General features: G+C 41.6%; 1 protein-coding gene across 4 annotated transcripts in view; it reads right to left on the reverse strand.

The window, feature by feature from the left end:
- gramd1ba (GRAM domain containing 1Ba) overlaps window positions 1–26032 on the reverse strand; it is a 500575-nt gene that overhangs the window by 129357 nt on the left and 345186 nt on the right. For all 4 annotated transcript variants that reach the window (XM_078531845.1, XM_078531813.1, XM_078531836.1 and 1 more), the window contains one exon: window positions 12423–12630. In XM_078531845.1, coding sequence (XP_078387971.1) covers window positions 12423–12533 — 111 coding nt within the window. In that variant the 5' untranslated portion in view covers window positions 12534–12630. The remainder of the gene's footprint in view (window positions 1–12422; window positions 12631–26032) is intronic.

Consider the following 26032-nt stretch of genomic DNA (forward strand, 5'->3'; position numbering starts at 1 on the left):
CCCAACAGGCGGGTTAGGTTAAAAATTGCCCCCAATTCCTTTAACTCATTCACATAAGGGAAGGTTCCAGGTTTAAACTCCAGTCCAAGCTGGGTTAGGCCATCTTAGTCAGGAAAGCATAACAGGAAACAGACTTGGCAGCACCCCTGCCAAGATTCTCCTAATCACCACACAATGATCCCTAGGAGTATGCCTATGCAAATGCTGAGTAAGCATAATATTGGACTTGATTATGACATCAAGAATCACTAAAATTTACACAGGATGAAAAGACATTAGGTCAAGGCAAGGGCAAATGACTGCCTCCATAAAACCATAGCCTTTGAAGAAGTCAAATCTACAGGAGAGAAAGTGAAAGAAGAAAATTGGAGAGAATTTATTGCATTTATTTTGGGAAGTACTGAGGACATTGAAAGAATTTTTCCAAAAAGCAAGCTGTTTCTTTATAGAATCATAGAATGGTTACAGCACAGAAAGAGACAATTTGGCCCATGCTGTCTGTGCCAGCTCTCTGGAAGAACAAACTCACCTCGTCCCACTCTCATGCCTTTTCTCTGTAGCCCTGCAAAATCTTTGGCTTCAGATAATTATCCAATTCTATTCTGAAGGACTTGACTGAATTTAGATACACAAACCTGCCTATATCCATAAAACTGAGCCACTCGACTCACAAATGAATCAAGCTAATTTGTACTTCAAAATTCTCCTCAATCTTGTTAATTGTGAAGAAGTCATCACATGATCCATATCAGTTATTACCACAGAACTGACAGGGTCAGCTGGCACACAAATAGTAAGAGGGTGGTAAAAGGAAAAGTAGTGCTGATTGGGGACCAAAAAGGGGATTTACACATGGAGGCAGGGACCATGGCTGGGGTGTTAGATGCAAAGTATTAATTTGTCTTTACCAAGGAAGCAGATGCTACCGAGGCCACAGTGACAGAGAAAGAAACTGTCATTAGTAGGGTTCAAAATTGATAAGGGGAAGTGTTGGTACCCTGCACTGTAAAGATACTGTGAATTAAAGTTGACAAGACACTGGGACTGGATGAGATGCATCCAAGGATATTGAAGAAAGTAAGACAGGAAACTGCAGGGGCAGCCGCCACAATCTTTCAGTCTTCCCTGGACTCAGGGGAGGTGTCAGAGGACAGGAAAATTGCAAACATTACACCCTTGTTTAAAAAAGGTTGTAGGGTAAGCCCAGCAATTACAGACCAATCAAATTTAACTTCAGTGGTGGGGAAGCTTCTTGAAACAATTATTCAGGATAGAATTAATAGTCATCTGGAAAAATATGAGTTGATTAGGAAGAGCCAACATGGATTGCTAAAGGGGAAATTGTGTTTAACTAGCTTGCTGGAGTTTTTTTTGAAGAGGTAACAAGGAGGGTTGATGAGGATAATGCTGTTTATGTGGTGTATATGGACTTTCAAAAGGCATTCAATATGGTGCCAAACAGACATGAGAAAAGTTATAGCTCATGGAATAAAAGGGACAGTAGCAATGTGAATACACAATTGGCTGAGTAATAGGAAACAGGGGGTAACGGTCAATGGATATTTTTTGGGCTGGGGGAAGGTTTACAGTGGAGTTCCCCAGGGGTCAGTATTGGGACTCTTGCTTTTCCCGATATATATTAATGATCTAGGTCTTGGTGTGCAGGGGACAATTTCAGAGTTTGCGGATGATACAAAACTTGGAAGCATTGTAAACTGTGAAGAGGACAGTATAGAACTTCAAAAGGACATAGCCAAGTTGGTGGAGAGGGCAGATAGGTAGCAGATGAAGTTTAATGTGGAGAAATGTGAGGTGATGCATTTTGGTAGGAAGAACATGGAGAGACAATATGAAATAAGGGTACAATTCTTAAGGGGGTGCGGGGGCAGAGGGACCTGGGTGTATATGTGCATAGATCATTGAAGGTGGCAGGACAGATGAAGAGAGCAGTTAATAAAACATACACTATCCTGGGCTTTATTAATAGGGGCATAGGGTACAAGAACAGGGAGATTATGCTGAGCTTATATAAGATGCCAATAAGACCTCAGCTGGAGTGTTGTGTACCGTTCTGGGCACCACACTATCGGAAGGATGTGAATGCATTGATGCATTGGAGAGAGTGCAGAAGAGGTTTACAAAAATGGTTCTAGGGATGAGATTGGAGAAGTTGGGACTGTTCTCCTTGGAGGGGTGAAGGCCAAGAGGAGTTTTGACAGAGGTGTTCAAAATCATGGGGCTAGGTAGAGTAGATAGGGAGAAACTGTTCCCACTCGTAAAAGGATCGACGATGAGGGGACACAGATTTAAACTGATTTGCAAAAGAAGCAAATTTGATGTGAGAAAAAACTTTTTTCACAAAGTGTGTGGTTCAAGTCTGAAATGCACTACCTGGAAGTGTGGTGGAGGCAGGTTCAATTGAGGTATTTAAGAGGGTATTAGATGATTATTTCAATAGAAACAACGTGCAAGGGTACAGGGAAAAGGCAGGAGCGCCGGTGCAGACACAACAGGTCAAATGGTCTCCTTCTGCGCCGTAACATTCTGCAATTCTGTGATGCATAGAATTACAAACACCACATAAATCTTCACATCAGCTGTATAGATCACCATTAGACTACTCTATCATGTCTGTAGTTAGGCCTGAACCAGGATCCTGCATCAGCTTGGTTGTGGTATTGTTTCATAGGAGGAGTGTCAGTTCCTTAACCAGTGGTTGTGGGCAGGATCACAATCAGACTATCCTCATCTGACTTTACAAATGTGTTTTCAATGTCGGAGGCCAGGCTTTATTTATTATACGTTAATGGGATGTGAGCGATGCTGGCAAGGTCAGCATTTCTTGCCCATCCCTAATTCCGAGGAGTCCATATAGTGTAGTTACACACCCACAATGCTGTTAGGAAGGGAGTTCCAGGTTCCAGCAACAGTGAAGGAATGGTGATAATAGTTCCATGTCAGGATGCTGTATGACTTGGAGGGAACTTCCAGATGGTGGTATTTCCATGCATCTGCTGTCCTGGTCCTTCTAGGTGGTGGAGGTTGCAGGTTTGGAAGGTGCTTTTGAAGGAGGCTTGGTGAGTTACTGCAATGCATCTTGTGGACAGTAAACACTGCTGCCACTATGCACTGGTAGAGGTGGGAGTGAATAATTGAGGTGGCAGACTGGGTTGCCGATCAAGTGGGCTGCTTTGTCCTGCATGGTGTCAAGCTTCTTAAATGTTGTTGGAGCTGCACTCATCCAGGCAAATGGAGGGTATTCAATCACATTTCTGACTTGTGCCTTGTGGATGGTGGACAGGATTTTGGGAGTCAGGAGGTGAGTTACTCATTGCAGAACCCCCAGCCTCTGGCTTGCTCTTGTAGCCATAGTATTTATATGGCTGGTCCAGTTAAGTTTCTGAACAATGATAATCCCAAAATGTTGATGATGTGGAATTCAACCATGGTAATATTGTTGAACATCAGGGGGAGATGGTTAAAATCTCCCTTCTTGGAGATGGTCATTGCCTGACACTTTTGTGGCATGAATGTTACTTGCCACTTATCAGCCTAAGTATGAATGTTGTCCAAGTTTTGCTGCATGCAGCACAGACTGCTCCAGTATCTAAGAATATTGTGCAATCATCAACAAAAATCTCCGCTTCTGACCTTATAATGGAGGGAAGATTATTGATGAAGCAGTTAAAGATGGTCTGGCCTGGGACACTACGCTGAGGATCACTTGCAATGGTGTCTGCAATTATCATCAAAAATTGGGACTCATTTCTCCTTTTCCTAGTTTCATTGGGGCATCCCTACTGGAACCTAAACTAGATAAGCCACACGGATCTGGGATCGAAATTGGAACCTTGCTGATCTGCATAGCTTAGTTTCTCACTGGACATGAGTTAAGCTATCGTTAAAAAAAGAGTAAAGCTCACCAGGGGGAAAAAAAAATGACACATTGCTGTCAAATTAAAACTTTTTTCCATGTAGCACTGATGCTGTGAACATCTGCTCCAAGTAAATGATTAGCAAAATAGGTTTCACTCTACTATTCCAAAATGATGAAAGTAGTTAGTCATACTTTTTTAAACATTTATGTGGTGCTATGCTCCATTCTTAGCTCAGAAAGGATCAGCACTTTTACATTCAAACCTGAAGTCAATATTCATCCCACAAGCGTTGCGGTCCTCATCCCAGCACCACAGTCTGATTCATTGGAGACTACTGTATGGAACTACAATTAAATCTCCATTTTTTCCCCACCCTTTAATAGTTAATAACAGGTATTTAACTCATTTTTTTGCAAAACAGAACTGGTAAGCAGTCTCCACAATAAAACATGCAAAACAAGGAAACGTCAGAAAGTAAAGCTCCAATACTAACTTAACCTGCTTGGCAAGAATTTGGTTGAGTCTGCTGCTCAATTTACATCTTGCTCCATTTTACAATACATTGCAATCATGTCCAACAGAAATTGTTTCAATCCTTCTGACCAATTGCAATAGTTAACATTGATGCTCAAGTCGAGTTTGGTTGACAGTTACTGCATTAAAAGTTGCATACACAGAATTATTGAATGGCTTCAGCACAGAAGGAATTCATTCGGCCTTTCATGTCCGTGCTGGCTCTCTGCAAGAGCAACTCAGCTGGTAACACTCTCCTGCCCTTTCCCTGCAAGTTTTCTCTCTTAATGATCCAATTGCCTTTTGAAAGTCACAATTGAATCTGCCTCCACCACACTCCCAGGCAGTGAATTCAAGATCCTAACCACTTGCTGCATAAAAAAAAATTTTCATGTTGCCTTTGGTTCTTTTGTCATTCACCTGGTTCTTCAGTTATTCACCTTAAACCTGTGTCCTGTGGTCCTTGACCCTTCCGCCATCTATTCTGTCCAGACCCCTCATAATTTTGAGCACCTCTATCAAATCTCCTTTGAATCTTCTCTTCTCCAAGGAAAACTTCTAAATTTCATGTCATCAGTGCTGTATAACTGCTAGAATATGGAGTAAATGCAAATTTCTTATGAGGAGACTTTCAGCATCTTAATCCTATTATAGAAATTGTAGCGTACAATAACTCTTCTGCACTAGGTAAATGAAGATTCTTTTACATCAAAATTATGGATCAGCTAAAGTTAAACCATTAAGGAAAGCAAAGCACAGAGACCTTTCTATAAGGAGAGAGAATAAATAAATCATCCTATTTCCTTCCAAATATCTCTAATTGCTCAGCTGATGATACCTAGCAGAGGCCTGGGAGCAGATTTCTTGCCTGACCACTCTCCCAGAGCACAGTCACCCAAACAGGGAAAAAGGGACAAATACCTCAGAAAATAAAAAAACCCAGAAATATGGCAGAGGCAAAAGGAAATCAAATCGACTGACTATAGCTGCAAGTTGCCTCACAGCTGACAAGACATTCCAAAAGGATGAGTTTCAAAATTAGTGTGCCGGAAGCTGAGAACTTCAAATTGTTATGGCACAGCGAATAGTAAATGCTGAGCTGTTCAAATTCCAGAGGGAAATTTGAAACAGCTGTCACAACTATTTTACAATTTGTATTTATTTCAAGATACGTGCCTTTAATTCAGTAGTAATAAGACCACCAAGTCTTATAGGTATTTTATAAAACTAAATTAAACTTCATTAATAAAAAAATTTAAGCACATACATAGGTTTACAAATTACTACTATGATAACTCCTAGCTCCCCTAGTTAATCTAATCCCCTGTTACACCTCCTTTAAGGCGACAGTGAAACACACAGATTTTAAAAGACCCAGGCAAAGTAACACAATACCCTGGACAGTTGAATTCAAAGTGAGTTTTCTTCACTTCAGTTCTTGTAGGCAGCAACGTGAAGCTTAGAGGCTGGGGGCTTTTCATACTTGTTAGAATGCCTTTTCTTACACACAACCCCATCTCCTTTATACAGGTTTCTCTCTTTTTAATGTAAATCCCATTGTCCCAATATGTCTTTTCAGCTCCACTTTTCTAATAATAAAAATCTTTCAGAGTACCAATTTTATCAGTAAGCTTTGGGGAAAAATGAACACACTGTTTGTCTTCTTCTGGCTAAGTGTAACATTTCACCACCTCTTTTGAAATTTAAGTTACTCCGGTTTATCTAAAAATGCAAATTTTCCTTTTACACCTCACATTCTAAAACTTCAACCATGTTTACTTATTTAGCATTTCAAACCTAGCTTTCCTTCTGACACATCAAAGCCTTCTGACCAGCTGTCTTTAATCCAATTAAGTCACACACACACACCACACTACTCCTACTTTACAAAAAATTCCAATAACATTATGAAAATTATTATATTTTCCTGACAAAATCATTACTTTTCTTCCTTATTTTTCATATATGTTTCCTTCTGCTTCACTACATCAGTTGTGCATTTTAGATTTGGGAGAAATTTTTGTTAAGGTAGTTTATTGAGATTTTTAAATTATAACAAGATTGGATGCTGCAAATTTGGATAAGATTATCAAAATGATTAGTGACAGTATGAATAGGGCAGATGATCATGAGCAAAAATATACTTCCATTCAATCGGCCTTTTGACTAAAGGATACCCCAAGGAACTTCAGAGCCAATGAAATACTTTAGAAGTGCAGACACTGTTGTAATGTAGCAAATGTGGCTCCCACAAATAGCATTGTGATAATGACCAGATATCTTGTTTTTGTAACATTGATTGAGGGATAAATATTGACCAGGACACTGGAAATAACTCTCTTGGCCATCTTCAAAATAGTGTCATGGGATATTCTCACCTGAGGAGCAGATAGGGCAATGCTTTAATGTGTCATACAAAAGACAGCACCTCAACAGTGCAGCATTCGCTCGGTACTGCACTGGAGCATCAGTCTAGATTTTTGTGCTCAAATCTCTGGAGTGGGATTTGAACCCACAATCTTCCACCTCAGAGGCAAGAATGCTACAACTGAGCGATGGTTGACACCACAACAATAATAATTATATCGGCAAACAATCTGGTTAGAAATTATTGATTATTTTTTTCAGCTGGTTTGTCACCCTATGGAACAAGTTATCTGTGTAAGGTCTGAGAGAAAGGCATCGAGAATATGTAGGTTAGTCACATTTACCTACTGATACACAGGTAGCCAAGGTCTCCTGGAGCTGCCTTGATTGTCTTATGGAGAAAGGATTTCCTCTATTTCATGGGGAGCCAAAATTGCAAAGCTTTTTGTTATATGAGTTACGGTTTCACACACCTACTACACAATTTGGAAAAAAAAAAGAACTACCAAATTAAATTATCAAGGAATATTAAAAGAAATAATAAAGTACTCTACGGGCACATAAGTAACAAGAGGAAAATCAGAATATGGATAGGGCCACTAAGGGATGCAAACAATAAACTTAAAGATAACTACAGCAAAATGGCAAAAGTATTAAATAATTACTTTGTCTCAGTGTTTACCAGAAAATCTAACATGGTGGTGTATGATTGGAAGAGGACATCAAAAAATTTGTGAAGACACTTAAGAAAGAAGGTAGATAATTGAATAAACTAATCAAGCATAAAGAGAAAAAAAAACCCTGCTCAGATGGACTGTATCCATGTATATTAGGGAATGGATAACAAAGACTCTACTACATGTAAATCAAACTTAATTCGAAAAACAAATACCAGAGGACGAGCAGACAGCTAATGTTATTCCTATATTTAAAGATTGTCCAAAGAAGTATAGGCCAGTTAGCTTATCAGTAGTGGGAAAGGTAATAAAATATTTACTCAAGGATACAATGGAAAAATATCTGGAATCCAAAAATAGGATAAAAAACCTCACATACTTATGTAGCCTCACCTTAAATGCTTCTATTCTATTTGCCTCAACTACTCTTTGTCGAAGCACATTCCACATTTTACCACTGTTTGGATAGAGTTTCTCCTGAACTCCCTATGGGATTCTTGGCCTCTAGTTATGCACTTCTCCACAAGAGGAAACATTCTCTCTGGCCAGAATTTTCCATCCCAATTGGCATCAGGCGTCATGGTGGGTGTAAGCAGATAATATGGCAGGAAGGCCAAAAATCGGTTTCATAAAGTCGTGAAACCAGTCTGCAATTATCTGCTCTGCCCATCAATGGCAGGCTGCGTTTCCCACCACCAGACATCAGAAATGTAATTTTAATACATCTGCATATCATTATAAGCCCTGTTTGCTGGAATCATCAGCCCACGCTGAATCATCTGGGCACGACGACATGTTTTCACAACCATACATAAGCTGTGTAGACTTGGCGAACTGCACTTCACCCGGGACTTCGAGGTTTGTTTGCCTACCTGGCTTCAGGCAGCACTCGTGGTCATCAGCGCCAAGTTTCGCAGTCAGCACCACATCACGTTTAGGGGGGCTCACGGGTAGCTCTCTACCGACCAGGGCTAAGGCTTGCCTGGGAGGAGGGACAAGTGGCCACAGGCAGGGGAGAAGGCTGTGGAGTGAGGCTGTACTGGGGACGGGGGTGTGTGTGTGTGTGTGTGTGTGTGTGTGTGTGCGCGCGCGCACGCGTGCATGGGGTGGGGGGGGGGAAACATGTTGATCTGTGCAAGTGTCCTCAAGATGGTGAGGGCTGAGGAGGCTTTCTCCAGAGGAGATGAGGCCAGATGGAGGTGTGAGGGTGTGTGTGAGTGAATGAGTGGTGATGTCCCTTAAGCTGGCAGTGAGTGAGATGAATATGTGATGGCCTTGTGAGTGTGAGAGTTTAGAGTGAAGAGGTGGTTGCCTTACCCTGGTGGCATGGATGAGATCATTCATCTATTTTCTACACTCAATGGCTGAGCTCTTGTGTGCAGCATTGGCACTGACCACCTCTGCCAGTGCCTCCCAAGCCAGAGTGGTAAGTCTCAGGAGCCTCCTGCAGCCAGAGAAGGGGTAGAGGACATTGGTGAGGTAGGGGCCTCAATGGTTCCCAGGGATGTGGCACTGAAATTGGGGGCGGGGCTGGGGGCTGCACTCTTCTTGGCTTTTGGGGCCATGTCTTCACTGGTGCCCTCCTGGGCTGCAAGCATTAAGAAGTGCCCACGAAGCTGCAGTTTAAATATGGCACCCTGCGTGAGGAAGCGGCGAAGTAACACCATGGCCGGCAAATCAGAGACTGCCTGCCACCGAGATGGCGTGTTTCCTGTGGCTGCATAACTAATAAGATGGGAATGCAGTGATACGGCATGAAAAGCTGCCATTGCAGCTAGCGGATAAAACATCCTTTTCCTGCCCGCTACCGCACTTTGTACAATTCTGAGACGATTCCGTCCTCTGTATCCCCTCTATCAAAACCTATCATAATTTTAAAGACCTCTATCAGGGCACCCTTCAGCCTTCTATTTTCAAGAGAAAAGAGACCTAGCCTGTTCATCCTTTCCTATTATGTACGTCATTGCAGTTCTGGTATCTTCTTTTGTCTTCTATATCTTTTCTTTTATAATATGGTGACCAGAATTGCACTCTGAGCGTGGCCTAACCAAGCTATGATAGAGGTTTAACATAAAAACTTTCCTACTTTTCAATTCTATCCCTCCAGAAATAAAGCTCAGTACTTGGTTTCCTTTTTTATGGCCTTGCTAACCTGTTGTGCAACGTTTTGCGATTTGTACTTTGAGATCCCTTGTTCCTCTACCCCATCTAGGCTTGTACTTTTGAGTACGAAGTGGCCTCTCTATTCTTTTTACCAAAATGTACACTCTCATATTTATCTGTGTTGAATTTCAATTGTCAATTATTTGTCCATTCTAAGAGTTTTTTTTAATATCCTCCTGTAATTTGCTACAGTCTTCTTCGGTATGGACTATTCCCCCCTACCCCCCAATCAATTTGGTCCCAGCACAGTTTCTTGTGGAACACAACTGCTCACCCTCTGCCACTATGAATAGCTCCCCTTTATTCCCACTGTCTGCTTTCTGTCGTGAAGCCAGCTACCAACCCATTCTGCCTTTTGTGCCCTGACTCCACATTCTCTGGCCTTGTTCATTAGTCTACCATGGGCACATTATCAAAGGCCTTTTGAAAATCCAGATAAGTTATATCTACTGCATTACCACTGCCTACTCTCTCTGTTACTTCCTCAAAAAATTCATTAAGGTTGGTTAAGCAAGATTTTCCTTTTTGAAATCCATGCTGACTATTCATTTTTCTTTTTCTTTTCTAGATGTTTTTCTATTGAGCTTTGTTAGGGGTTTCATTTTTTTCCTACCACTGGCGTTAAACTTACTGGTCTATAATTCCCTAGCCATGTTTTATTCTCCTTCTCAAACATAGATATTGTGTTAGCTATCAGTCAATCCTCTAGCACCACATCTTCTTCTGAAAAATTATTAAGTACATGTGACAATGCCTCTGCTATCTCCTCCCTGGATTCATTTAAAATGTATGGATGCAATCCATCTGGACCAGGGGCTTTATCCTCTTTTGAGTTTGAATAATTTATTTAAAATATTCCCCTTTTTATTTTAAAAGCACATCTCTCATTACTTATTTCACAATCTAATGTCATATCCAGCTGTTCCATCTACCTGGTAAATACTGAAACAAAATAATTATTTAATATTTCCGGCATCTCTATCTTTAAGTGTGAGATTAACCTGTTGATCCTTTAATGGCCCTATTCATATCCCAGCCTTTCATTTTTATTGATGTGCCTTCAAGAATATTTTACTATTTTGTTTGATGTTCCTCGATAATTTAATTTGATGGTTCCTCTTTGCCTTTTTTTGATGTCCCCATATCTCTTCAGTTCTCTCTAATATTACACTTCTCTGCTGTTATGTACTTAATGCATACCTTTTCCTTATCCTTAATTGTTCCCTTATGTCTTTGTTCATCCATGAAGCCTCACTACTGTTTAATTTGTTCTTTCCTTTTAGTGGAATATATTCCTCCTGCACTCTGTTGAACACTACTTTAAATCATTCCCACTGTTGTTCTACAGTGAAAAATCCTTGTTTGGAAGATTGTCTGTAAAATGTAGCTAGGTCAAAATTTTAAAGTTAAAAATTTCACTCATCAGGAAGTGCGGCCAGTGAATAACCTCATGTCAGAGGTTCACACACCAAAAAGTTTTGATAACTCCAGGTTGTTCATTGTATAAACGTGAAAAAATGTAATGTTTACCCAGATTGCACTGTACGTTGGTGCTCCAATACATTATGATATAGTTATGAGAGACAACTTCCCACTGGGCTTACTCATTAATTTCAAAATCTTATCTGGGTTATTGACATAGAGCCCAGGAGGTTTTCTTAATGGAAGAAAAATGGAGAGCAATGCAACTTTCACAACTGGGTAACAAAGAATCTTGTATGCATACCTAATTAGGTTATTTGTGTTATACTGTACTGCTATTCCTTGAGAATGGAGAAATTTGCTTATAAAGTGAGGGTTTTTTGAAAAGTAAATATATAACTTGAACTGGGATACATTTGACACATTGTGCCTTCACTAAAACACATTAAAGTTCAATTTCTTTTTAAAAGTATAACATAATTTTCAAATTTGACCGTTTTGGTTGTACAGTTGGTTAAGCCTGACCTCCAACTCTCGTTTGTCCCTCCCAAGAGTCCAACCTGTGTTACGGTATAGTTCCACAGATAACCAGCATATAATTCTTTGTGGGAGCCCAGCATTGAGTATCAGTAGGCTATTTAACCAAGAAATACATCACCACTGAATTCAACTATCCCTCACCTGACACTCATTCAAAGCCAGATAGTAGTCAGAACTGAATATTTTGGCTGGCTTTCCACTCCGTAGCCTAAGGGAGCTGAAGTAAATTTTAACCCATGTTCTTTTAGTTAACTTAGCATAAACCAGAGATACAAGCCTGGGAATTGCCTCCTTTGCATGGTTCAGACAGCCTTTACATAGACTCATAGCGCCCTAATCAAATGAACCATCAAATGAGCCCACATATCCAAGCCTTGGAACCACAAGAATTTGGGTGTGATGAAAAATGGCAAACTCCATGGCTGACAGATCATTGTAAATTATCAGCTATATGAAAACTTATTTTGGACAACAACCAATATTAACAAAAGAAATGAGATTTCACACGAACACAAGTACAGCACCCATGGGAACTTCCTTGAACAAACTAAAGCTAGCTACTTTTAGACGTTGTAAAAATGTTGAAAATATTAAGTGACATTTTTAAATAGCCATGACCTAGAAAATACCTGAATACTTTAGCCTCATTTCTTCACAGTGTAAATGTGTGCCTTTCCTCAGAATGATTATTGCAAGACTTTTAGCAGATTTCTATATTGCTCAATAATGGGCCTGCATTACTGACACAAAGATTCAGAATCTTTTTATTGATTGATTCCACCCCCACCCCCCACAACCTCCAGCCCCCACTCCTCTCATTACTTATCCCTCTCACCTTACCACTAAATTCAACTCAACTCACCTTGGAGTTCTTGCTGCTTCGACCAGACTGGGAAGAGTAGCTCCGTTGGATACCTTGTTCGGGGGTGGAAGGCGATTTGTCTGAGGAGTGATCTGAGCCTTTCTCCACCATGTTCTCACCCTCTAGGTTCTGAGGGGTCGGGGATCTCGATCGTTTCCTCAGGATGGGGGAGCAGGCTGGGGTGCTCCGAGCAGAATTACTGGCAGTGCTGATGAGAAAAGGGAGAATCTGGTAAGAAAAGTATCAGAGCTGTAAGAGTATAACTACTCAAAGACATTGTGCCAACACTTCTTTTCAGTTGTTAATCAGTTTAAAATTCCTTCCGTTCTGCATCCCAGGGGATTAACAAGTTTCTGACCTTTATTTTGCAAAAAGTAAACTTTCATTTCCGCCTGCACATTCTGTACATGCAAGATCCTGCTTGCAGGAGGAATATATTTTGTAGTCTTTTCCAATAATACAAGCTGCCTGGGTAACTTCTCTCTATAATTCAGATAAACAGGTAATCTGCCTCTGATACAGCACTAATTAGCAACCTTCCTATACTATATGTGTTAGAAAGTCACTCCAGGGTGAAATTAATCCCTTTAATAATTTCAGCTGATGTTTTTTTTTTAAAAAACTATCAACAGAATAATTTCATCCATGCATAAGCTTCTTATAAACTATTGTGTATAAACTATCTTCTACAATTCTTACACAACTGTATTGAAAGATTGCACATCATTCTACTACAGTTCATGTGAAATGTCTCTCTACGTTACATACAGCATCCCTCTATTATTTACAGTTGCTGTGTGATTTCCCTGATTCAGTTTGTAATAGCCCTATATTGTGTACATTTAGGTAATATTCCTCTATATTATCAATCCCTGTGTCACTGCCTAATATTACTACAGCAAAAATGCCCCAGTATCAGTGATCCATCCTGCCACATGACATGATATATGTGAGAACTTGTCCCTGATCTGATCAACAGAATGCATTTCAACCTATCGCCCTTTTAATCCTTGAGCTTTTTATCCCTTTTTCTCCTCTCTTGCAGATGATTCCTTGTTACAATCCCCATAGAGACTGATTTAATGTTTGAAATAAAACTTCCAGTTAATAGCTGAAAAGAATGAGACAAGATTTCACGTTAAAATCTTTATTGTAACAAATAACTGAAAGTACTATTGACTATGCATTATTTTCTTTTTGTAAGCAACTTATTCTTTAAACTACAGAAAGGAATGTTCCCCTTTTATTGTCATCACACACGGCACTCTCCACAGAGTAACAATCCTTATAGCAAACAGTCCACAGTTATTCCCAGCTTGCAATGGGTTTGCATTTCCCAGTTTTGCCAAGTAATAATTTTGAGTAATCACCTCCAGGCGCTTCCCTTAGTTTTTGGAGATTTTCTGAAATACCCTACCAGCAGTTAAAGCCTGTCCTGATAATTCTTGCCTTCTAGCCAGGCCAGGATGAATCTCCCAGAATCCTTAGATGGCTGTGAGACGTGTCTCTTCAACGAGAGACTGTCTCAATTCCACATCCGGCTGTGGTAGTTCGCAAAGCCAAACAACCTGTCCTCTCTGCTGACCACACAGAACTGTTGTCTGTCTGTGATGTCACTGATTTATAGGGTAGCCTGTAACCTAAACTCAAAAATAGCCTCTTCTGCATTCTTTCCCATGGCAACATGAAACACATTAGCCTTTCTCCAGGGAGAAATGCTGATTAGCTATTCTTGGCCCCAATTCTCTTTCATCTTATAAGTAAATGGACAGTTTACAACACAACTGTTAACAACATACGTTCAACACTTTTTTTGGACTTTGGGAGACTCAGAGTCTACTCATTGTGAACTCAGAGTTCACTGCCATTGTCTCCAACCATGAACACATTATACCTTTGCCCCAGTAACTCAACCTGGGCCTTCCTTTGATCTTTAACTGCCCTGCACTGTTGTCAAGCGGACTTCAGAACAGGTCACAGGACTCCCTCTGTTTTACCTTAAAAAAGACAGTTCCGAAACATTATTTTATAAACCTCATAATTTTAACAGTACTGTTTCATGGATTAACCTTTTGGTATCTGACCCAGAGTTATTATTTCTAATAACCTGAAACAGCATGCCACTGGCCCACTCAGTATTAGACACTTCTCCTGGTCAGCAACATAAACCACACATAAGCATACACACTTCCAACACAGGTTGTTGGATATTGGGTAATGATCAGAAAAGGAATCCCATGCCAGATTTTTCTCTTCCCAGATGCGAATTCCAGCTTTCCTACTGCTGTGTGGCCAAGATCAACTCAATCAGCATGGATTGGGCAGCAAGCCTTTTTTTTTCCATTCACAGGATGTGGTTTCGCTGGCTGGGCCAGCATTTATTGCCCATCCCTAGTTGCCCTTGAGAAGGTGGTGGTGAGTTGCCTTCTTGAACCGTTGCAGTCCACGTGGTGTAGGTACACCAACAGCGCTGTTAGGAAGGGAGTTCCAGGATTTTGACCCAGCAACAGTGAAGCAACGGCCATATAATTTCCAAGTCAGGATGGGAGTGACTTGGAGAGGAATTTCCAGGTGCTGGTATTCCCACCTATCTGCTGCCCTTGTCCTTCTAGGTGGTAGTGGCTGTGGGTTTGGAAGGTGCTGTCTAAGGAGCCTTTGGTGAATTCCTGCAGTGCATCTTGTAGATGGCACACACTGCTGCTACACTGCGTCGGTGGTGGAGAAAGTGAATGTTTGTGAATGTGGTGCCAATCAAGCCTGCTGTTTTGTCCTGGATGGTGTCCAGCTTCTTAAGTGCTGTGGGAGCTGCACTCATCCAGGCAAGTGGGGAGTATTCCGTCACACTCCTGACTTGTACCTTGTAGATGGTGGACAGGCTTTGGGGTGTCAGGGGGCGAGTTACTTGTTGCACAATTCCTAGCCTCCGACCTGCTCTTGTAGCCACAGTATTTATATGGCTAGTCCAGTTCAATTTCTGGTCAATGGTAACCCCCAGGATGTTGATAGTGGGGAATTCAGTGATGGTAATGCCATTGAACATCAAGGGGCGATGGTTGGATTCTCTCTTGTTGGAAATGGTCATTGCCTGATACATGAGTGGCACGAATGCTATTTGCCACTTATCAGCCCAAGCCTGGATTATCCTCCAGGCCTTGCTGCATTTGGACATGGGCTGCTTCAGTATCTGAGGAGTCGCTGAACATTGTGCAATCATCAGTGAACATCCCCACTTCTGACCTTGTGATGGAAGGAAGGTCATTGATGAAGCAGCTAAAGATGGTTGGGCCGAGTACACTATCCTGAGGAACTCCTGCAGTGGTGCCTTAGAGCTGAGATGACTGACCTCCAACAACCACAACTATCTTCCTTTGTGCTACGTATAACTCCAACCAGCGGAGAGTCCCATTGACTCCAGTTTTGCTAGGGTTCCTTGATGCCACACTCGGTCAAATGCTGCCTTGATGTCAAGAGCAGTCACACTCAACTCACCTCAGGAGTTTAGCTCTTTTGCCCATGTTTGAACCAAGGCTGCAATGAGGTCAGGAGCTGAGTGGCCCTGGCAAAATCCAAACTGGACATCAGTGAGCAGGTCATTGCTAAACAAGTGCCACTTGATAACGCTGTTGATGACCCATTCCATTACTTTATTAATGATCGAGAGTGGACTGATGGGGCGGTAATTGGCCGGATTGAATTTGTCCTGGGACCTTCCTGCTTTGTATGGCTCAACGTCTAACTGGATAAACTTACTGCTTCACTGGGGAGCCATAAGTGCAGCCTTGTATTGTAATCCTACTAGGCTCTTCATCCTGTCATGTGCCACTTCTTTAGGAGGCCAAATGTTTGTAGCCAGGGTTGAACACTACAGGCATAGCAGGATTTATAGAAAATTAAGCACGCTTGCAACAAAAAACTCTATATTATATCAGTTAAGTAGTCATCGTGGAGTGTAGTATAAGCTGTATGACAGCCTCAGCAGTTCTGGGGTTACATAAATGATTTGAAATTTTTTCAGTTAAAGACACTATTAAACTTTAGAATTATTCTTAAATCTGTAAACAGTGTGTTAAAAAGGATTCTAATCAGAAGTTTTGGGGAAAATGTATTAAACAGCATGAGTACAATATTTAGAAAGACCACAGAGCATCCAGGTATCTTCACCGAGCAAATTTTCATCAATAAAAATTAATTACTTGCTAAGAAGTTAATTATTTAATCCTGCTTTAATTATAATAACTCAATAAACTGAAATCCAGAAGCCTCTTCAAAGCAACTGTTTGACATAAAAAAATGCTGTTTTGTCTCTAGTACCAGCATTGGCTTCACACCAAGGGCAAGAATTTAAACACTTGAGCCCCCTTAGCATTAAGGTGGAATAAAAATCAAGAATTGGAAAAGTACTCACTTGTTTAAACTTGCTGGTTTTGACAGTAATTTTAAGCCTCTGTTGGTAGAGTTTGCTTTGCCTTACCAATATTTATATGTAAAAATGCATGTCAGTGTGATGACAGAGGCAGGGTGACATTGTAACTGTTGCTGTGAGGTGGAGGAATGTCTGTGAGTGGGAAGAGCCGAAGGAAGGGGGGGAAAAAATCCACAAAGCAGCTCGGGGGAGAATTATGGTTCTGAAAACAAGAACGAGAAAATAAACCCTGGAATCCATTTTAAATGTTATGTAGATGGGGTTTTTTTTTTTAGTTACCAATAGAGGATAACACAACAAAAGGATTGTGTAGGAAGTGGCACAGTGGTGCATCCTCATGCCACTGAATGACAGAATGTTTATCTCTGCCTGAGTCTATATGTGGTGCTTTCTTGATCCTAGATTGGCCATCAGGGAGAGGGACCACACAGAGGGAGGATGGGTAAAAATACTTTGCTTGGACGGAAGTCATGAGATCATAGGTTTTATCAATTCAACCAACCGAACATAGTAACGGCAGGCTGATGGTGACAGGGGTTGGAAAGTAAGCAATCACTTCATCCTATTAGCATAAATAGGGCATAATGTGCATACAAAATCAAAGGGAGGAAATTAAAAATGGAACATACATTTTGGAGGATAACAGATTTTAAGGTGATTTTTTAAAGCTTGAGGCTTTGGCTCAGCAAAAAACTTGATCTGTTGTTATTGAGCAAGAAAGACTGCCTCTTCTATTTGCCAATAAAAAAAATTGCAGTCAGTTATGGTTTGTGATAGCATCAGTAGCTTCATCATTAATACAACATTAAAGAAGGCTAACTCCCCTTCACAAGTTATTTTACACCATGTACACAAATATTTTTATTAAAAGGTCTGATTTTGTACCGAGGTGATGAACTCTCATTTGCAAGGTGATGAAGCAAGGAAATATTTATTTACATTCCTAGCCCTGTTCTTATACATGGACAGATTTATGCAGCTTTGTCCAGAATGAGAAATGTTGATTCTGTAAAAGCCTTTGGTGAAAGAACTAGAAATCCTGAATTTAAGTGAGTACTATAGCAATAAAGGTACTAATTTGACCACAAATGTTTTACAGGTCTCTGCTGGTACTGAAATAATACCAAGTCGAGTTCAAGCAGAAGGTGTATAGCAACAAGTTCAGCAGTTTACTGTCTTTAATACCATGGTAAACTCAACTCAAAAGCAGGCCTAATAATAGTACGTTGCACTATAAACAGATTTCTCCTCTTTTATTTTGATGGGAGCAAGTTCCTCTTCAGAATAAGCAGTGGTGCTTTTCTCAGATCACAATTAGATCGATAATGTATTGAAATATTTGTTTTGAAAAGCAGTGGGGTTGATCCACCAACTTGTGTGTAACTATGAAAACTGTCAACAAGCCACAAAAACAGTGATCTGCAGTGAGAAGCAGCCTGGCCAAATGACAATGCATCAGTCTTTCCCATGCTATTTGTCTGCCCTTTTTACTGCCTTAAGGTTAACAACGTATTCTGATCCATCTCAATGGCATTTCACACACATCCTAATGTCACACCGCTGTGAAGATTGATCAGCTGGATAAAAGATACCATTTTAACACAACCTGGTACTCTGTTAATGCTTTAGTTTATGGAATTACATTGTTTTTCAGAAAGCTATGTAGAAATTCTTGTGGTGCTTAACATTTTCCGGGTTTATGAAATGGTTACTGAGTTACAAATATGTCTCATACATTTTAAACAAAGAATACAGTGCAGATGCAGTTAGCTGAATATATCAGAAGTATAGAGGACACTGAACCACCAATGACGCATTACAATGGTGTTACATTATGTTATTTTAAGGGAAATGGAACACTGAATGCTAGTTAGATGTTAAACTGAAAAGAGGACAATTATTCCATTGGTTCTTTGTTAACATTAGTTTAAAAGTTCGCAACACTTCTGAAGAATCATCATATTGGAATCGAAATGTTAACTCTGTTTCTCTCTCCACAGATGCTGCCAGAGCTGCTGAGTTTTTCCAGCACTCTTTGTTTTTATTTAGATAATAATGCGTTATGTAGGTTTTCTGTTCCCAATCTCGCATTCTGTTCTCCCCAACATATACAATTCAAAAACTTTACAGTGATGGACATGACAGGGAATGGGGATGTCACAGGGGTGTGTGTTGGCTCCTACCTACGTTTGGGGTTATAATCCATCCCTGTGCTAGATCATTTGCACGCACTTGACCTGACATGACACTCAATGCTGAAATTTTTGCCAAAACGCAAAAATTCATTCCAAGAGCTGACAACCTGCGTCACAATAAACAACAACAGAAAAGAAAATCACCCATAGTTGGAAAAGGTTTGTGTTACTTAGAAGGCATTTTCTCAAACTTAATGAATCACCATGATGTTTCACATATCACAACTGAAACACGTTTGCCTTGGCTCAATTGTGCTGAACATGTAGTATGAAGAGCATACTGTCTAAATTGTACCTAAATATAGTTTTATTCATTACCTTGTTTTCAGCTGCCTGTTGTCCCATTATGAAATTTTAGAATGCAAAAGTGTGACCCTGAAGCTTTGACAATCCTCTCATTGTTCCAAGGTTAATGACGTTCTTACCAGAACGAATGGAAGCAAGCAAACATAAAATTACTGGATCCAACTGCAGTGAATAACTTGAACAGCACAGTCTGTTAATATACGTACCGAAATCTTATGTGCAAAACCTTGCTGACAAAATTAACAAGTCTGGTTAATGCCTACAGTCACACAATCTTCTGGAACTTAATGTCTTGTTAAATAATAAGCAACGACTAATCGTTTGAACATGCATTCAAATGTGCCCAGGAGGTCACATTAGCTGCACAGAAACACTGGGCAGAAGTCATCCATTTACCAAAAGTATCATTGCAACATCCAGAATACAAAAACTTACTAAGTGAAGTTATTTGGTAAAGGGTGGGGAATTCCCTCTTTAAGGCATGAAGGGACAGATATTCAATGCTCAGCCATTCATTTTGCAACTGAGAAATGGAGGCAAGAAATTGAAAATGCCTCATTGGTTGTGGGGGCAGTGGTGTGAGGGAAGAACCACTGCTGCTCCACTCATTCCTAAGGACTGCGTCATACTAATCAGGCAGGCCTGCAAATGGACGGCCAACTGCCTGCCCACTTGCATGAAACAGGCATATGACTGCTTTACAATGCAAATTGTGATCTCGCGTCAGGTGCAGGACCCCGATGTGATTCTGCATCAATTGTAAGGTAAGGCCCCAATGTGCTTCTGCATCAGTTGTATGACCCCAATACAGTTTTACACTGGTTGTAGGGCCCCGATGCAGTTCTACACCAGTTGTAGGGCCCTGTTGCGGTTCTATATCGGTTGTATGACGCCAATGGAGTTCTACATCAGTTGTAGGACTTTGTTAGCTGTAAGATCCTGACGCAAAATTCAGGTACATATGATGTATTTGCACAGTGCAAGTTCCTTTTACTTGTACGAGATCTTGATCCACCTAACCAGTGGCCCTTAAAAGGACTGCAGGCACCACTGGCACATACAGCAAGTTGAATATCACCCCCAATGATAACAACTTGGCCACATCCTAACATCCTATCTGATTTGTTAAGTTGCTTTGGTATAGTTATCTGTATTTTTCCCTGCGTAATCACAAAACATACGAATTAGGAGGAATAGGCCACTCTGCCCCTTGAGCCTGCTCCGCCATTCATTAAGATCATAGATGATCTGACTGTAACCTCAGCCCCACATTCCTGCCTACCCCCGATAACCTTTCACCCCCTTGTTAATCAAGGATCTATCTAGCTCTGCCTTAAAAATATTCAAAGACTCTGCTTCCACTGCCTTTTGAGGATGAGTTCCAAAGACTAGCGACCCTCTGAAAGAAAAAAAACTTCTCATCTCGGTCTTAAATGTGTCATGAAACTATAATACATTTCATAATATTACTGTAGTTTATTGTAAAGTAGGTTCATGGGTGTGAGTGTAGATGGTTCTGTCTATGTGATTTAATTAAATTAGAGTCAGATAGGTTGCAAGCTTGAAATTATCAAAAGTAGTTAGGGGTAAAAGGCATTTGAAATGCTAATGAGTAAACATGGATGAGGTATTAGCATGTAGGGTGTGAAGGAAGTGTGCATTTTTTTGATAAGTGAAGGAGTTGTTTGGGTTTCAAAGGGGTGGCAGGATGTTTACAAATAACAAGATGAATAGGGCAAGGTTATGATGTTTATTTTTCCCAAAAGGTACTGACTATGTTGGCAACATGAAAGATTTTTATATTATGGGAAAAGTACATTTCCAAACACATGGAACAATGGAATTTACAGATTAAAGAAAGAGAAACATATATAAAGGAGGAAGGAAGGTGATGCTGTCGGGCTCATGTGAGAACTAAAAGGTGTGCGTAAAACAGCCTTGGGGAAGCCTCCAGCCACTTTTGTAGAAGTTTGCTGTATCCAGTAACTATAGCTGGAGAAAAGTCTTTGGAATTCCACTGTTGAGTGGGTGCTGTGGTAAATTTTCTGGCTTGCTTTTTAAATTTAAAATCTATTTTGGACTGTTGCCTTAAAGGGGGTGTGCAGTTGGGAGTCAGTTTAATTAGGAATTTTGGGATTTGTTATAATATTAAGTAACCGTAATCTTATGTATGTGCTTAAAATATTTTCTTTTGTTAATAAATGTTTTAATTTAGTTTTTAAAATCTCTAAAGGTGTTATTAGACTCATTACTTCTGAATTCAATGTCCAAATCTTCTCATAATAAATACAAGTTGCAAAACCATTGTGATAGTATGGCCAAGTTTTCCTTGTGGATTTGGTCAGCCTGGCACACATCATCTGTCACATTATAACAAATGAGCGACCCCTTATTTTTAAAAAGTGACCCCTAGTTCTAGATTGTCCCACCAGAGGAAACATCTTCTCCAAATCCACCCTATCAAGACCCCTCAGGATCATAAATGTTTCGATCAAGCTGCCTCTTACTCTTCTAAACAGTGGATGCAAGCCTAACCTGTCCAACCTTTCCTCATAAGACAGCCTGCCAATTCCTGATATGAGTCCAGCAAACCTTCTCTGAACTGCTCTAATGCACTTACATCTTTCCTTAAATAAGGAGACCAGTACACAGTACTCCAGATGTGTACACACTCACTCACTCCCCCACACACACACTCATTCACACTCACTTCCACACATGCACTCAACAGTCAGCCTCTTACTTCCCCACCTGACCCTAACCTCCCCATCCCTCCCCAGCCCCACCCCACAACCTGGGGCTCCGCTTTTCAGTGACTCACTCTTGGATCTCGCAGCTAGCCTCTCCCTCCCTGTGGCCCCGAATCCCGCAGCCAGCCTCCCCCCACCCCCAGGGGCCCGGGACCTTGCAGCCAGCCTCTCCACCCCGGGGCCCGGGACCTCGCAGCCAGCCTCTCCACCCCGGGGCCCGGGACCTCGCAGCCAGCCTCCCCCCACCCCCAGGGGCTCCGGACCTCGCAGCCAGCCTCCCCCCACCCCCAGGGGCTCCGGACCTCGCAGCCAGCCTTTCCCCACCCCCAGGGGCTCCGGACCTCGCAGCCAACCTCTCCACCCCAGGGCCCAGGGCCTCTGCTCCGCCACGCTCCACTCTCCAATTTCCCTATGACAGATGTTAGATGAACTGGTCTTAGTTTCCGGCTTTCTGTCTCTCTCCCTTTTTGAATAAAGGAGCTACATTTACTATTTTCCAATTTAATGGAACCTTCCCCGAAACCAAGGAATTTTGGAAAATTAAAACCAATGCATCAACTATCTCACTAGCCACTTCTTTCAAGGCCTTAGGGTGAAGTCCATCAGGACCCAGGGATTTGTCAGCCCGCAGCCCTACCAATTTACTCAATATCACTTCCCAGGTGATTATAATTTTCTCGAGTTCTTCACTCTTTTCCATTTCCCGATTTACAGCTATTTCTGTGGTGTTACTTATGTCCACTATAGTGAAGACCCATGCAAAATAACTATTTAATTCATCCGCCATCTCTACTTTACATTATCAATTCCGCAGACGCACTTTCTATAGGACCAACGCTCACTTTGTTAACTCTTTTATTTAAACATTTATAGAAACTCTTACTAGCCGTCTGTACATTGCTAGCTATCTTTCTCTTGTACTCTCATTTTATTCTCTTGGTTAATCTTTGTCTGTCTTTGCTGTTCTTTATATTATCTCTAATTTTCTGACCTGCCACCCATCTTTGCGCAATTATATGCTTTTTTAAGTTTAATACTGTCTTCGGCCGGGATTTTCCATACCTGCCGGTGCCAGGCGTGTTCGGTGGCATGAGTGGACAATATGGCGTGATCGATTTCACGACAACACGAAACCAGTTCACAATTGTTCGCTCAGCCCACTCTGCCATCGGACATCGGGAACCTCAGTGTAATACATCAGCATATCATTATTAGACCAGCCCGCTGGAATCATTCCCCTCCACTAGATCATATGCCCATGTCAGTGGGAAAACACGCCAACATGTTTCACAACAGCACGTAAGTGACGTGCACTTGGCGGACTGCACATCGCTTGGGGCTTCAGGGTTTGTTTGCCTATCTTGCTTCAGCCAGCACTTGCGGTCATCAGCACCAGGCTTCACAGACAGCATCACATCACTTTTAGGGGGGCTCACGGCAGGTCCCTACCTATCAGGTCAGCCATATATGGGTGGCTTTTCAATGGCTGTTGGGCTAGGGCCTTACTTGGCGAAGGGGGAGAAATGGCCTGAGGCAAGGGAAGAGGCTACAGAACAATGGCTGTACTGGGGAAGTGGGGTATCCCAGGGTGTGTGTGGGGGCACATGTTGATCTGTGTAAGTGGCCTCAAGTTGGTGAGAGCTGAGGAGGCAGTGTCCAGAGGAGATGAGGCCAGACGGACATGTGAAGGTATGTGTGAGAGAATAGGTGCTCATGTCCCTTGAGCTGGCAGTGAGCGAGGTACTAGTGAATGGTGAATACTAGATGGGCTTGAGTGTGAGTTTAGAATGATGAGATGGTTGCTATACCCTGACTGCAGGGATGAGATCATTCATCCTCTATCTGCATTGGATGGGCAACCTTTTCTCTACAGCACTGGCACTGATCACCACTGCCTTCACCTACCAAGTCACAGTGGTAACGTTGCTGCCCCAGGTTGGTGAGGATGAGGTCAAGTATGTTTTTCCCTCTTGTTGGTTCCCTCACCACCTGCCGCAGACCTAGTCTAGCAGCTATGTCTTTTAGGACTCGGCCAGCTCAGTCAGTCGTGGTACTACCGTGCTGCTCTTGGTGATATACATTGAAGTCCCCCACAGAGTACATTCTGTGCCCTTGCCACCCTCAGTGCTTCCTCCAAGTGGTGTTCAAGATGGAGCAGCACTGATTCATCAGCTGAGGGGGGCAGGGGTGGAGCGGTACGTGGTAATTAGCAGGTTTCCTTGCCCATGTTTGACCTGATGCCATGAGGCTTCATGGGGTCCAGAGTCGATGTTGGGGACTCCCAGGACAACTCCCTCCTGACTGTATATCAATTTGCCACCATCTCTGCTGGGTCTGTCCTGCCGGTGGGACAGGACATATCCAGGATGGTGATGGTGGTGCCTGGAACATTATCTGTAAGATATGATTCTGTGAGGATGACGATGTCAGGCTGTTGCTTGACTAGTCTGTGAGACACCTCTCCCAATTTTGGCACTAGCCCCCAGATGTTAGTAAGGAGGACTTTGCAGGGTTGACAGGGCTGAGTTTGCCGTTGTCTTTTCCAGTGTCTAGGTCGATGCCGGGTGTTCCGTCCGGTTTCATTCCTTTTTTGTGACTTTGTAGTGGTTCGATACAGCTGAGTGGCTTGCTAGGCCATTTCAGAGGGCATTTAAGAGCCAACCACATTGCTACCGTGTAGTTACAATTAGTGGACCTGCACATCACACCCACAAGTGACTTCTTGCCTTTATCATTTCTCATCTCAACCCAAGCCACTTCTCCATCCTGGTTTCCTGAACTTAGGTCATCCCTCCCTAATGAGCTAATACCATAATGAATTAACAAAATTAACCTCCACCTTTTCCAAACTTTCTGTCCTTCCTAAATGTTACATACCCTTCAATATTCAGGTCCCAATCCCCATCCTGTAGCCATATCTCTGTAATGGCTATCAGATCATACTTATTTATTTCTATTTGTGCTGTCAGTTCATCTATTTTGTTTTGAATGTTATGTGCGTTAAGATACAGAGCCTTTAGTTTTTTCCTCTTAATATTTTTGTAGCATCTAGCCTTATTTGCTCATTTACTCTTAGATTTGTATTCTCTGTCCCTTCCTGGTGTGGTCTATTTATCACTTCCCCATATTAATACCCTTCTCTCTTGCTTTGTCTCTATCCTTTGGTTTACCACAACTTCCGAAATTTGATCCCTTGATCCCCTGCCCCCGCTATTCAGCTTAAAACCTCTCTGCTTTTCTAGTTATGTGGCTTGCAACAACACCAGCCCCAGCACAGTTCAGGTGTAGATTGTCCAAATGGTGCAGATCCCACTTTCCCCAGTACTGGTGCCAGTACCCCACAAACCAGAACCCATTTCTCCCACACCAGTCTTTGAGCCACGCATTCATTTCTCTCATCTTATTTGTGTGATGCCAATTTGCACGTGTATTATAATAAATTTCACAAAGAATTCAGGTCATTATCTACCATCCAGGTATAAGGGTCAGAATGAAACAAGATCTATGCTCCAAGCTATAATTATGGTGACAGATTCCAAAGCATGCTCTTGACGGATCCCATGGCTAAGAAATTCTCTCAGTGGGGGAAAGTTCACTTTCTAGCCAAAGCTATTTCATTAGTATTACGGCACATCACCAGTTCCTATCTATTCATGAGAAATGTGCAGATTTCTATGGCAGCTGCAAAAGTATTAAAATACACCAATGTCAAATCAACGATCCTTGAATTTTGATTAATTGTTCCAGCTGACCAATTGGAATGGATCTCTAAGTGCAATAGTGAGGTAACATTGAGCTCTATAATGTGGCCCCCCCACAATACCAAAAGACAATTACAGTCGCCCACCACTTTCAATAACATAACAGATAAGCACATATTTCTATTGATGCATATACATAAATATATATATTTTATACACACATTTACATGGAGAG

The sequence above is a fragment of the Cetorhinus maximus genome, chromosome 2 (assembly GCF_964194155.1).
Source record: "Cetorhinus maximus chromosome 2, sCetMax3.hap1.1, whole genome shotgun sequence".
NCBI lineage: Eukaryota > Metazoa > Chordata > Chondrichthyes > Lamniformes > Cetorhinidae > Cetorhinus > Cetorhinus maximus.